The 14,960-nt window shown below is 38.1% G+C and overlaps 1 protein-coding gene across 5 annotated transcripts in view; it reads right to left on the bottom strand.

Moving 5' to 3' along the window:
• l3mbtl3 (L3MBTL histone methyl-lysine binding protein 3) overlaps positions 1-14,960 on the bottom strand; it is an 83,212-nt gene that overhangs the window by 48,473 nt on the left and 19,779 nt on the right. For 2 of the 5 annotated variants that reach the window (XM_072677125.1, XM_072677132.1), the window contains exons 2-4: positions 5,124-5,247; positions 3,443-3,554; positions 3,093-3,234 (exon numbers count right to left, since the gene is read on the bottom strand). In XM_072677125.1, coding sequence (XP_072533226.1) covers positions 3,093-3,234; positions 3,443-3,554; positions 5,124-5,247 — 378 coding nt within the window. Of the gene's footprint in view, positions 1-3,092; positions 3,235-3,442; positions 3,555-5,123; positions 5,248-5,345; positions 5,844-7,409; positions 7,855-8,367; positions 8,431-14,960 lie in introns of those variants that run through there. The other 3 variants (XM_072677140.1, XM_072677150.1, XM_072677158.1) reach the window with 3 other exon arrangements.

Below are 14,960 nucleotides of genomic sequence, written 5' to 3'. Positions count from 1 at the left end.
AAGCTACTGTATCTAAAAAGCAAATGTTTATTTAAAAGCAGCATATGCCAGTATTCGCAAGGTAGATGAAGTAAGCTGTTTTACGGTTATAGAGAGGAAGCCTGCACCCACCAGCAAGTCTGGGAATTTTTGTGACGCAACTGTCTAACTATAAGCATTGGGAGGTCGCAGGTTTTTATTTCAAGTGATGCTACAACCAACTGTGTCCTGGAGAGCCTCACTGGCCTCACTCTCTCTGGGTGAGCAGAATTTCTCTCCCTTACCACTCAGTGTGATGCTGGCTAGCATAGATGTAACAGAATTAGCATCTCTGCAAAATGTGTTGAGTTCAAGGGTGATGTGTTAGCAGCAGTTTGAAACAATGCAGTGAAGCTTCACAGGACTCTAAAGAAACACATGCTAGCTTTTACCCTTTCACCGCTGGCAGCATTATGTGATAGGACGAGTCCTGTTTAGTGGGTAGGAAGGAATTATGAAATTGTGGGGTAAAATGAATTATATAAAAGCTAAAACATTCAATTATACTATTCAGAAAGGTCTGAAAAACAATCCACAATAAATAATCAAGAACTTGCTCTTGTTTGAACAGGCAAACATTATTATTGCCCAGTGGGGAGGAAATATGCACCTTATCTGCATCTTTTATTAATCCTTCCAATACATGTTCTGCGAATTTTCCTGAAATCTGCTCTTGCACTTGACTTCTTTATTTCTGTGTTTCTGAAGCATATGGGCTGAATTTCTTCAGTTCTCTCCCGGTTGCCATGGCAGAGCTTAACCTTGTGAGAGAGAGGAATTGAACACTTTTCTGCACAGGCAGACTCTCTCTCTCTTGTTCCAGAGAGCACTGTAAAAATGCAGCGTGATGCAGTGTTCTGAAGGTGGCAATTCAGCTGCATCGATATAAAATGTTAAACCCCATTGTAGTCAATTTAAATAATATGTCATTAATAAGGTATCTATACAGTATACTAGGGTTGCACAATACATTATTTTAGCATTAACATGTGCACACGCACAATATTCACATCACTGTCAAATTAAAATAAATGAAAATCAAAATTAAATGACATTTTCTGCTAGTTGATACAAAAAGAAAAAATACTGTTGTCATTTCCCATGACATATTTACCAAAGAAAGATTATATCTGCCGAATATCGTTTATTACTCCAATTTTGGATACACAGGTGGCACTATAATTTCTGTATTTTGTGATATCATAATGTACTTTGCAAAAAAAAATGTAAAAAAAAAATAAAATAAATAAATAAATAAATAAAAAATCGCCCTACATTATACAGTATTTACTCCAGTTACACTTGTGTATTTAGTGTATTTTAGACATGTATTAAAATGCAATTCCAATCTGAGACCAACATTAAAGTGTAATATTTGTAATGTAGCAACATTTGTTGACATTTATATGACATAATTAAATGGCTGTCATATGACCAAATTCGTTCAAAGCGGGTTTGGAGTACAATGCTCCGCTCTCCGAGTCAAAATTGTTCACAGTGGTGGTGAATAGTAGACGTTTAAAGCCTCAAAAAGCTCCCTGACAGAACATTATTATACCAAATCATCACAAATACACTGTCTGATACCTGAGATACTGTTTAACCAGAGCTTTGAGAAGATTGTGCTATGAAATATATTATTTAATCCATTCACTGGCAGAGGGATATATGCAGGGCGCTGTGTGGCAAAAGAGCCCCCAAGAAAATATGCTTTCTAAGATACACAACTGCTTTACCATCATCAACACAGCATACTGCCTCCAATAGGAATCAGAAAGGAACTGAACTGTTTGAAGGTTAAGAGATTTATACTTTTGTCTCCAGCACAAAGAAGCCACACGTCAGACATCAGGCCAACAACCTCCAGCAGCATGGCTGCATACATTAGCATATTAGAGCTAGCATTACTGTGCCTTCACCTCCACACCCTAATGAATTATTACTGTGGACCTGCCTTAGAGAAGAAAGAATGGACATGAGCCTGGAAAGGGGGCACAAACAGTAAGAGAGAGAGCGCAAGAACAAAAGAGAGAAAGAGCAAGAGAGAGAGAGAGCGAGAGAGAGAGAAACAGAAATGAAAAAAATAAGATAAATAAAAGAAAGACAAATAAAGACAGTGGGGGTCATAAAAGGACATAGAGAGAAAGGACTCATTTTATTATATAAAGATTCTGTTTAGCATGATTAAGTCATACTGTGACTGATTACTATTGGCGATTCCAACTGTCTGTTGGTTGGCTGGGACAAATGTGGTGAATTATGTGGCAGAGGTTCGGTGAATGGTTAATACAGATTGTTTAATACATATTTGCCAGAGGTTTGGTAAATGTATGGTGGATTGGCAAATACTTGGCAGAGGTTTGGTGAATATTTGGCCGAGGTTTGGTGAATGTTTGGTGGATTGGTAATTTTTTTGTTGGATTTGTGCATATTTGGCAGAGGTTTGGTGAATATTTGGTGGATTGGTAAATATTTGATTGATTGGTGAATATTTGACAGAGGTTTGGTGAATGGTGGATGTTTTGGTGGTGGATGAGGTTTGGTAAATGTTAGGTGAATATTTTGCAGATGTTTAGTGAATGTTTGGTAAAAGTTTAGAAGATATTTGGTTGATTGGTGAATATTTCAGCAGAGGTTTGGTGAAGAGTGTTTTTTTTGGTGAATATTTGGTGAATGGTGGATGTTTTGGTGAATATTTGGCAGAGGTTTGGTGAATGTTTGGTGGATTGGTGAATGTTTAATGAATATTTAGGAGAGGTTTAGTGACTGTTTGGTGAAAGTTTGGTGGATTGTTTGGTGAAAGTTTGGGGAATGTTTGGGGAATGTTTGATGAACGTTTAGGAGAGGTTTTGTGAAGGTTTGGTAAAAGTTTGGTGGATAGTTTGGTGAATGTTTGGGAGAAGTCTGGAGAATGTTTGCCAAATGTTTAGTAATTCTTGGAGAATGTGTTGGAGAGGTTTGGTAAATCTTTAGAGAAATAATTACAGTGAATCATTGGTTGGCTTAAGAATAGTGGAGGTTAACTGGTTTAGGAGATGTTTGGCTTCACAGAAATGAACTGTTTGGTCACTCACTCCTGCTGATCCTGCTGCAGGCAGCGTTCACTGCAGTGGCGTCCGTCAGACAGAAAGTCCACTGCAGAGCCTTTCTTGTTGCAGCGTACACACACCAGGCCACGCTGCCCCCACAGATCCACCTGCACTTTCTCTGACAGGGCTGTGGGCCAAACCAAGCCACACACAGGTTTACAATAGAACAATAAAACAAACCGTTATTTAGGCAAAACCGCTCTTCATACAGAAGAAGACGCTATGATGAACATAAAGCTGAGTGCTAAATTTTGCAAATTTATATGGATTTTTTTATGTTAGAAAATTAAAAGTACTTTAGGGCAGTGTATGTGTGTGTGTGTGTGTTTACTTGCCCTCCTGTGCTGTGGGCACACTCCACGTGGTTTTAGCGTGAGCCTTCTTCACCCCCTCTTCGTCACCCTCGTCCGTTATGACCTCCAGCACCCCAAATTCATTCACCCGGAACTGAGAAGACAAATCAAAATGGTGCATATTGGAATGTGAAGGTCTGGGATATGTGTTAAACAATAACTTAACAGTCTCAGCTCTCAGTTAGTAAGAACCTACCGACCACTTGCAAGAGTGAAAAAGGCGATCCTGTCTGGGCAGAACCAAGAGATGTGCTACTATAGCACAGATTTGTTTAATAATGGTTATAAGAGGAACATGTCACAACACACAGTGCAGCATCCCCTGCTGTGTATAGATCTGTGGACTGGTCAGACTGCCAGTACAGGCCCCTCGAAAGTGCCTACAATGGACACGCGATGAGAAAAGTGCCTACAACTTGGGAAAGCGAGGAGATGTCTGGTCCTGTTTTCTTTTCAAAAATGTGGGCGGCTGGGTGAGAGCGTGCCGTTTACCTGTGGGAGATGCTGGAATAACAGGTCCAAATGGGTTTTTAATCCCAAACTCACACTGCGTGAGCTGAATAAACACACTAGCGGTTCCAGCTTTGAAATCAAAACAGTACACTTGACAATTCCGATTTCCACCGATTCTGCTTTTGCACCCCTACTGCACTAATGTTGAATCCACTGAGGGACGGCTGCTCTACTTTTTGACCTTATATATCAAACTAACGCACTAAAATCACTTAGGTCATTGAATGGTTCCTGAGGTCAGAAACAACATCTAAACCTCATTAACATAATTATATTTTCATGATAATAAAAAGCACTAAGAACACATAAAGAACACTAATCCAGCTAACAGGCGCACTAACTAGCACAACATCTCTGTCAGTCTTTTTTTTCCCAAAGTAAAGCGATGTTTTTTTGGTCGTTTCACAGTATTATGATATTGCCTTCATTGAACAAACACTGCTGTCTTCAAACCTGGTCAGAATAAGGTATCTTAGAAGACAGCTGATTGAAGCTGGCTTCCAAACAAATGCGGTCAGACAGTCAGTCACTGTGCCTATTTTAACACTGGCAGTTCAACCGTCTATGAGACTAGAGCTCCTGCTGTCCAGGTACCAATAAAGATCTTAAAGTCACTTAGATCTTCTGTTTTAATAGTTCAGCTTGCACTTAACAGAGCATGGTAGGATGTTTATTGCTTAACTGTATAATACAGTTCAAACACCTGAAGCACATGCACTTTTGCAGTTTCCAACTTTCATAGATTTTTACTCTGTCAAACTTTTATTTAGGCCAAGAGAATAGTCACACGTTTTGTTGCTTCTCCGATCGATAATAAAAACAATATCCAAACAGGGCCCTGAATGAGCTTGCAAAACAGTGTATCCAATGAGAACAAAACCTGTCCCTCTTTTATGCAGCATTAAAACGTGGTACCTCAGAGAAAGCTGATAGATTTCACACACATACATGATTTGTTAGTATTATAATTAGACATATTATAATATAATTATAATATTATAATTTACATTACATTTAATTATTTATAAAATCTATTCAGTGTAAAACTTGTGATCCTTTGTCCTTCTTTTTAATACTACTACTACTACTACTACTAACAATAATAATAATAGTGATAATGATAGTTGGTTGGCAGCAGTGTTGTGCTGACCTTCAGCTGGCTGCCGGGGAGGGTCCCTACTCCATCTTTCCACTCCATCGCTCCGTACACGTCAAACTCAGGCCCCGCCGTGGTGGGGGGCGACTCCTCCATGTTAGACACACACACCACCAATCTGAAACACACACACACACACAGTTACATACAGCTGTTTATGTTTTATGTTATATATCAGTTATACATATCAGCTGTTTAGATTGGTTATTGCAATACCTGTTTGGTTACTGTCTATAAGGGGTGACCAATTTGTAAGGGTAGGCAATATGTAAGGGTAGAGAAATTTAAGGAGGTCAATATGGTAAAAATTGTAGATTACAATACTGAGGACAGTTTTATTTTAACAGTTTTTTCTGATTGAATTGTTTCTCATACACAAGAAAATCATTGTTCAACAAAGCACTAAAAAAGGTTTCCTATTCTTACTGGCCGATCAAGACTACATACAACACTTAGTGCTAAGAATGCACTCTTTAAAAAGTTCATTCTTATATAGAACCATATGGATGTGTAAATGGTTCTTGGCCTGTCTAGGTCTTCAAATACAAAAAAGATAGAGCCAATAAAGATGATTCTTCCGAGAACCTTTTCAAATGGTACTTTACAGCACCAAATAGGGATTTTTATGTCAAATATGTCACATGCTCTTTTTGTTGATACAATAAAGAACCATTTAGTTTCTCAAATTGTTCAAGGTACTTCAAATAGACAGAAAACCTATAAAAGCTAGCAAAAAGGTTCCCAACAGTAGCTCTACATACAACCATGAGACCTCAAATAAACATTCGGATGCTAAAAAGAGTGAAACAGCCCTTTTTCAGAACTACACATATAATTTTTAAGAGTGTGACATACCAAACAAACATACTGTAAACCACCTTGTCACTTTTCACAAATATTCACAAATAGTGCTGTAAAAGCTGCTATTCTGCGCTATTTCCTGAAGTTGGCGTGACACACTCACGCTAACATTGCAGGGGTTTAAACATTTATTAGCCGTGTTTAAGTTTAGAGCAGCTTGCAGTCAGCTGCGCACGGCTGTAGTTCAATAACACTTGGCAGAACAGCCAGCAGCCCTGTAAATAAGGACTGCATTTGCTCTCCCTCTTCACCACTGCCCAGTGCCCACCAACCCCCCGGGTGGGAACATCCTCCACAGCAAACAGTTCTGATTGGCCATAGCCGCAAACATGCTTCACTACATCATCAATTATAAAAAATATTTTGAGAAAAACATTTCAAAATGGAATGAATGGAAAACCCACTATAGAGAAATCCAGCATAGGTCTAGAGTTCCCGATATTGCCATGACATGGACTACAGGAATTCTGAATTATGTGAATTCATGTGCACATAAAAGCTTAAAAGTTATTAGACTCGCTTTCATATTTTAATACACCACATATTTCACAGAAAAATGAATGCAGAGCCGTGCAAAGGTTTCAAGCAGAAAAGCACAGACTCAATACTGTGGATCTGATTTAAGTAACTCCTGTCATTTTAATATAAACTATACACAATAGCACCTGGCTCATTTGCATCGCTTTGTCTAATACGTCACCCACACATCACACGTCAACGTTCAGGCCTTCTCATATGCAGAACATAAATCTGACACCAACACAACTCGTAGCACTGTTTTCCTTACGATTCTTTAAGGTCATATTTCAGACATATCGTGGTTTCGATATAACAACATCGGCCGATATCAGGCGCATTTCATTGCGTTGCCTCTGGCCTGGTGCATTCTGCGCATCGGCCTGCAGAGGGCGCGGCTCTCTGCAGCTCAGCCCACAGCGAGGGAACTTACTTTAGGCTGCAGTTCAACAATGAAATGTGTTTAAATGTTTATTTTTTGTTGTTGTTTTTTTTTTTTTGTAATATTATAAAGAAAATATTAAAGAAAAAACACACAAGCTAGCTTCAGCGAATTAGCTAGCGAATTTCAACAAAATGTAAAAAAACAACTACAATAAGTAGATTTTAAAATAAAAATATCTATAACATGCTTTATGTAAAGCTTTACAATGCTTCTAATATACGCATAAATCCACATTATAAAAAATACGTATATTACCAACAAACACACACGCACGCACGCAAATACATATACACAGTGGTTCGGTCCTGAATACATATTAGAGCAACGATTAGCATCAAATTTGCTACCAAATCCACCAAATATCCCCCTTTTCCAAGCCCACAACAATGCACTTCGTACAACCCCCACATGTTTTAGCCTTTGTTTAGGTTTTTTCCTCATCTCATCTTCTACAATACTTTTATTTCTCTCCTCCTGTGAGTCTGCGTGTCTCTCTCGCGCTGCCCGGAAGATTCCCAGTGCGTTTGGTTCCTCCCTGCAGAATTCCCAAATCACGCCTCATCAGGCTGGTGTCGTGTTAATGCACCTGAAAAAGCTGCACTTTCCCCCCTCCTTTATTCCTTTTACTATTTTATCTGTTTTTTTTTTAAGGCAGTTGCACAAAATGGCGGAGCTGGAATAAAGCTGGTGTATATAAATCTGCCCCCACTGGCTGCTGCACTCTCAGTGCATTAGAGCATAGAGGAATATATAGAGGGGTAATTTGAAGTGCGAGCGGTTGTGAGGGACGTGTGTGTGTGTGTGTGTGTGCGAGTGCGTGTGCGTGTGCGCGTGCATGTGTGTGTGTTTTGTCTCGGCCCTCAGCAGCGGCTGCAGCAGCAGCAGGAGTAGGAGCAGCAGTTCCTGCGAAGCTGAAGTTGGCGTCTCATTCGAATTGTCCGGTCCACCTTAAATGGCGCGGCAGCTGCGCTCGGGCGGCTGCGTTCAGGCGCCTAACTGCCGCGCCATTTAAGGTGGAACGGACAATTCGAATGAGACGCCAACTTCAACCTCGTCCAGTTCCTTGAATGAAACCAAAACCTATTGCGGTAAAACACCGACAAAAAAGAGTGCCACAGAACCTCACACAGCCAGCTATACACACGCTAAACACACACACACACATATATCCCCCCCATCTTCCAAACATACACTGACCCCTCTTCCTGCAATTATTGATGACACGTCCAGGCGTTTTTCTTTTTTCTCGCTCTCTCTCTTTTTTTAGGTACTTTATTGCTAACTTTAACTCCAATTCCGCCTCGACGTTAACCCGCGCAAACTCCGAAATTACGCACGACCACCCCGCTACCAGCCTAGGTGGTCGCGGGGGCGCTTTTATCTTACGTTAGAGTTGTTTTAATTCTGTTTTCTTACCCCAAAATTTCTCCCACGAGTACTGACACACACGGAGCTGAGGCAGTGGCCGGCGCGCATGCGCACTGCCGCCGAGAGCCGAGCACATGATGCACAAATCCAAAGTTTTCCAAGCCTGTGCGTCTACAAACGTCCACTAAATTCACGACTGGGGCAAAAAAAACGGAGCCTTTTGGCGTTTATTTCACATGCAGGACGCATTTCGGTTGACTATTGTAAATAAAACGCTGTGTGGAAAAGGCAGCCAGCACACACGTAAACTGAAGCTATAAAAACTGCACACGTAGCTTTGCAGGATGTTTCGCTGTAGAATGCATGGATGCGAGATCTGTCGTCGCTGTGCCGTGTTGTGAATCAGCCGGTGGGCGTTAAGACGCGTCGTACAGGCTTGTTTAGAGGAGCATTAGTCATGCATTAAAGGTCAGAGTGTATTGTTGACATGTACAGTGCTGGCCTCACACCTGAACTGCTCTATTAACTGATCAACGAAAGCACCTGCAGTGTGGATGTTGAATTAGAACATTTATACGGTTGAATTAACGCCAGTAATTTTAAGTTAACATCTGTAATGTTGAAATTACACATTTATAATGTTAAATAATCATCTAATGTTTATTCATATCTACAGTGTTAAATTAGAACATCTATAATGTTAAAATAGATCATTTATCATGCAGAATTAACATTAATAGTGTTTAGGTAGAACATATACATTAAATGTAACCTACAATAATAATAATAATATTCTATAATGTTGAAATAGAAACATCTATAATAAAAGTAACATCTATAATGTTAAAATAGATAATTTATCATACAAAACTAACACTAGAAATGTTTAGGTAGAACATGAACATTAAATGTAACATATAATAATAATAATAATCTATAATGTTGAAATAGAAACATCTATAATAAAAGTAACATATATAATGTTGCAATACAACATTTAGAATACAAAATTAACATATGTTGAAGTAGAACATCTATAATACAAAATGAATATATATATATATATATATATATATATATATATATAGTTGAAGTAGAATCTCTACAATGAAAGTAACATATATAATGTTGAACCTAGAACATCTGCAAAAAACTTAACATCTATAATGTTAAACTAGAACATTTATAATACAAAATGAACATCTATAATGTAGAACAGTTATAATACAAATTTGATATATATATATATATATATTGTTGAAGTAGAACACCTACAATGAAAGTAACATCTTTAATGTTGAACATGTATAATACAAAATTAACATATAGTGTTGAAGTAGAACATCTATAATAAAAGTAACATATTTAATGTTTAATTACCACATTTATAATACATGTACCATAATATAATGTTTAATTAACATATATAGTGTTGAATTAATAGCAAGATGGATTCAGTCAAGTATCAGGAAAACCTAGGAGAAAACACCATGCCTTTTGTGAGGAAGCTGAGGCTTAAGCATCATCAGACTTCAATCGCACAGTGATCCCAAGCATACCTCAAACTCCACCAAGGGTTGGTTACAGAAGAAATACATTGTAAATCTTTGGAGGTATTTAAAGAAGGTGGTTGCAGCAGCAAACCCAAGAATATTAGTGAAGTGGAGGCCACTGCTCATGAGGAATGGGCTATGATTCCTCAGGAATGCTGCCAGAAGCTGGTGTCTGGTTATGCATCACATGTGTATCAGGTCATTACAGTAAAAGGGCCTCTACTAAGTACTAAAGGCACTCGTCATTAAGGGGTTGAATAATTCTGCAGAGACTGCAGTTGTAATTAAAGTGATGTTCTGTGTTAAATTTGGAGAAAACATAGTTACTTACTATTATTTGTGTTGAGCGGTGTAAATTGTTACATTTTGCTAATAAAACTAATTTGAAATGAGAGTTGAATAATTTCCTATCCTATCTGTAATGTAACTGTAAAACTTTAATAATGTAGAATTAACACCCATAGTGTTAAATTAGAACATCTATAATGTTAAATGAACCTGTATGATGTTGAATTAGAAAATCTACTATATAATATTGACTTAGTACTTAACTTGTAATGGTACGGTAATGTCTACCATGTTAAAATAAGATCTGCATTCACATACAAATGACTGAATAAGAACATCTGGAGTGGTAAATTAACACATACTCTACATTGTTGAATGTGTACCTTAGCCAAGCTTCATTAAGTTATTTAAACACGTTGCAGATTCGGCTGTGTGTCTGGTCTGGTGTAGCATAGGTGCAACATCTAAGGCAGCAGGTACCTCTCAGACAGTGTTGTCATACTGCGATTTGTGAGCTGCAGGTTGGTCTAATGGAACCTATCAGAGTGGCTTCTAGTTTTAATGCAATGTCAGGGAGATAAGTGTTCAGTCTCTCTCTCTCTCTCTCTCTCTCTCTCTCTTGTTCATTCAATCTGTGTGTGTGAGAGAGAGGTATTGACCCATGTTGTCCTTGTTGCTGGTGAACCTGATGTCAGTCCAGCATTTGCTGTTGCCCTGTATAATGGCCGAACAGACCCATTAATGTACTCACTAACTGTGACAAAACAGCACCAATCAACGTTAAGTTCTGGAGGCCAAGTGTTTCAGATTTTTGGTTGTATACAACCTTTTGGAAGAACTAACTACTCTATAAGTCCATAAACAGTTTAACCAGGCCAACACCAATTTAAGCATAAGTTCCTGCACTCAAAGAACCCTTTTTAAAAATGTACCAATGTTTGGTATAGTACTCTTAAAATGGGTTTCACAATGGTTCTGCTTAGGACTAATAGGTTCTTGGTTTAAAAGCTTCTTCAAACACAATGGAATCCTTTTATAGAAAAGGTTTTTAATATATAAAAGGGTAAATTGTTGTATTTATTGCCAAATAAGGTTATATTGGTTTTTCACATAAAAGAACCCTTTTCAGTGCCTGTTACTGTGCCCAGCTACTGTGCCTGTTAGCATCGTGGTTCTCCGGATCCAATCCTGCAGATCCTGCCTGTTGGCATCAGGGCTCTTCTGCTTCCAAATGTTCTGTGTATTATATCAACATGTTGTTAGACGTCTTGATGCATAAAACGTGTTTATAGATTGGAGGATTATCCAGTGGAGGAATATTTGGATGGTCTGCATTTGTACTGCACTTTTCCTTGCACAATGCCGTGTGGCTGGACACTGTCTAGTTTCTTGGGGAGGGCAAAACAAAACATGGGGAGGGCCAACGTCTCCACAGAGCAAGACTAACATGCACGTGCAGCCGGACCAGCTATGAACATAAGGAGCAGAAAACACCACACACAGAGGGTTCTCTGCTTAGGACCCCTTTACTCCACTACGTCTTTACATAACAATAAGTTGTTTGCTGCTGTATTAATGTTTAAAATGTTGTATATATATCACCTTTAATATTTGTTCTATATACAACCATGGCAACTTAAAGAACACTTTAAGTTCTTTCACATGATAGAAAACATCTGATTATGATTGTTTTAAAAATAGTTAACTTTATAACCATTCAGCTACCACCTTTAAAGGGGGGGGGGGGGGTGCAGGGCTAAAAATGAGCAGTATAAAATGGCTAGTATATTGATAATGAGGACATTATGATGACTGTGCTGCTGCATCAATACACCAGGCAGCAGTTCTTCAAGAAACTGAATCAGCGTATGATTAATTTTTTTTTCAGCTCTAATCAATAACGTTCTCTAGTGCACTGAGGCCAGACTAAATAAAACCACACTCCTTCAAAACTCCTTCAGACCTCACGTCACTTCATTAGGTCTGACCCAGCGAGACTCTATGCAGAGTGACTAGACATTTTCTGATCTATCCTGAAAGACTGTTTATACAGTTAGTGAGCATAAAGGCTGTGCAGAACACTAGAAATGGGTGAGATCACTGATTTTCCTTCTGAAACAACACTGAGTCATGTAAAGACTATTGCATATCTAGCGTTACTGATGCCAATGCTTTATCACTATTGCTGTGCACTCAAAAAAGGTATACAGTAGGATTGTATTTCTTGACATATTTCTCAAAATATTTATAGCAGTATTTCAGTTGGAATATATTGGAATATATTGAAATACATGTCATTTCTGTACTGAATACAGTTGAAACCAAAAGTTTACATATACTATATAAAAAGACATATGCATTTTTTTTCATGTCACTGTCTGACATGAAATCATAGTAAACTTTTCCCATTTTAGGTCAATTAGGATTTCCAAAATTATTTTTATTTGCTAAATGCCACAATAATGAGAGATGAAATTTTTAAAGGCAATTTTTATTACTTTCTTCAAAGTCAAATGTTTAAGTTTACACTAAGATTATTATCCCTTTAAACATTTTGGGGCAACCCATATGATGAAGTTATGTCTTTGGAAGCTTCTGATAGGTTTATTGGCAACATCTGGGTTAATTAGAGACACACCTGTGGATGTATTTTAAGGCACATCTGAAACACACTGCTGCTTTGTGTAACATCATGGGAAAGTCGAAAGAAATCAGACAAGATATCAGGAAGAGAATTGTGGACTTTCACAAGTCTGGCTCATCCTTGGGTGCAATTTCCAGATGCCTGAAGGTGCCTCATTCATCTGTACAAACATTCATACCCAAGTACAAACAAGAGAGCAATGTCTAGCCATCATACCGCTCAGGAAGGAGACAGGTTGTGTGTCCCAGAGCTGAACATGCTTTGGTCCAAAATGTGCCCAAATCACCCCAAGAACTGTAGCTGGTAAGAGTGTGTCATTAAACACAGTGAAATGAGTGCTGTATCGACAAGGGCTGAAAGGCCACTCTGCCAGGAAGAAGTCATCACTCCAAAAGAAACAAAAAAAAGCCAGATTAATGTTAATGCACACAGGGACAAATACCTTCATTTTTGGAGACATGTCCTGTGGTCTGACGAAACAAAAATTGAACTGTTTTGCCATAATGACCATCGTTACATTTGGAGGAAAAAGAGGGAAGCTTGCAAGCCTGAGAACACCATCCCAACTGTGAAACACGGGGGTGGCAGCATCATGCTGTGGAGTTGTTTGTTGTGCACTTCACAAAATAGATGGCATCATGAGGAAAGAACATTATATGAAAATACTGAAGCAACATCTCAAGACATCAGCCAGGAAGTTAAAGCTTGGTCACTAATGATTGGTTGGTGTGGCGCAACAGATAACACCACCACCTGCCATTGAGTTACTACAACACCATGTGGGAGACCAGGGTTCGATTCCCGGCCTGGGTGACTATACTGCACTACACCAATAAGAGTCCTTGGGCAAGACTCCTAACACTACATTGGCCCACCTCTGTAATACGAGTTACCTTGTAAGTCGCTCTGGATAAAAGAGTCTGCTAAATGCCATAAATGTAAATGAGTCTTCCAACTGGACAATGACACAAAGCATACTGCCAAACTGGTTACAAAGTGAAAGGAGAAGAAAGTCAATGTTTTGGAGTTGCCATCACAAATCCCTGATCTCAATCCTATTGAAAATTTATGGGCAAAGCTGAAAAGGCATGTGTGAACAAGGCGGCCTACAAACATGGCTCAGTTACATCAATTCTGTCAGGAGGAATGGGCCGAAATTCCTGCCAACTATTGTGAGAAGCTTGTGGAAGGATATCCAAAACCTTTGACCCAAGTCATACAGTTTAAGGGCAATAGTACCAAATACTAATCACATGAATGTAAACGTTTGACTTTGAAGAAAGTAATAAAAATTGCCCTAAGAAAATCCTTCTCTCATTATTGTGGCATTTAGCAAATCTAAATAATTTTGATAATCCTAATTGACCTAAAACGGGGAAAGTTTATTCTGATTTCATGTCAAACAGTGAGAAAAAAATGCATGTGTCTTTCTATATAGTGTATGTAAACTTCTGGTTTCAACTGTACGTATTTAAAAAATACATCGTGTAATGATATCTGGAGTTATATTGCTTGATCTGTTTCAAAATTGACATAAATAGGAGAGCATTAGATTAGATGATGAGATTAGAATGACTATATGGTCTTTTTTCTCTTATGGATAAACATGCTTTTGCTTACTGACAGTATTTACTTAAGTACCCTACTTAGACCAAATCTGTACATGTGCAACTTATTTATTTATTTATTTTGTATATTTAGTATTTTATATTTAAATGTCGATTCTTAAAAGAAAATTATTGTTATTATACTTTCCAATCAGTCTTCCCCAATTTGTGGGTAATACACGTGCATGCATGGCAACCACTTGTTAGGTAGAACTGATCAACAGAAGGTTATTACACCAAAAACTGTCTGATACCTAAGACTGTGTTTTACCAGGGCCTTTTGTTTTTTTGTTGGTTAATTATGCAGGGCTTTTTGTGACAAAATAGTGCTTAAATAAAATATTTTTTTCATAGTTGTTTTACCCTTATCAAAATTCCATATAAAACCCAGAAGACTCAATAAAACTGCTATATATGTGTTGACATTATGAAGACGTTTTTGTAACTTCTTGTAACACCATTATTTATATAAATATTTGTTATTTCTATTTCTAAGTATTGGGGTTGGTAATTTTTCTATCATCTGTATCATAGAACACTCAGTATCTA

Source organism: Salminus brasiliensis, chromosome 1, assembly GCF_030463535.1.
Source record: "Salminus brasiliensis chromosome 1, fSalBra1.hap2, whole genome shotgun sequence".
Taxonomy (NCBI): domain Eukaryota; kingdom Metazoa; phylum Chordata; class Actinopteri; order Characiformes; family Bryconidae; genus Salminus; species Salminus brasiliensis.
This window is presented reverse-complemented; position numbering and strand designations above follow the sequence as displayed.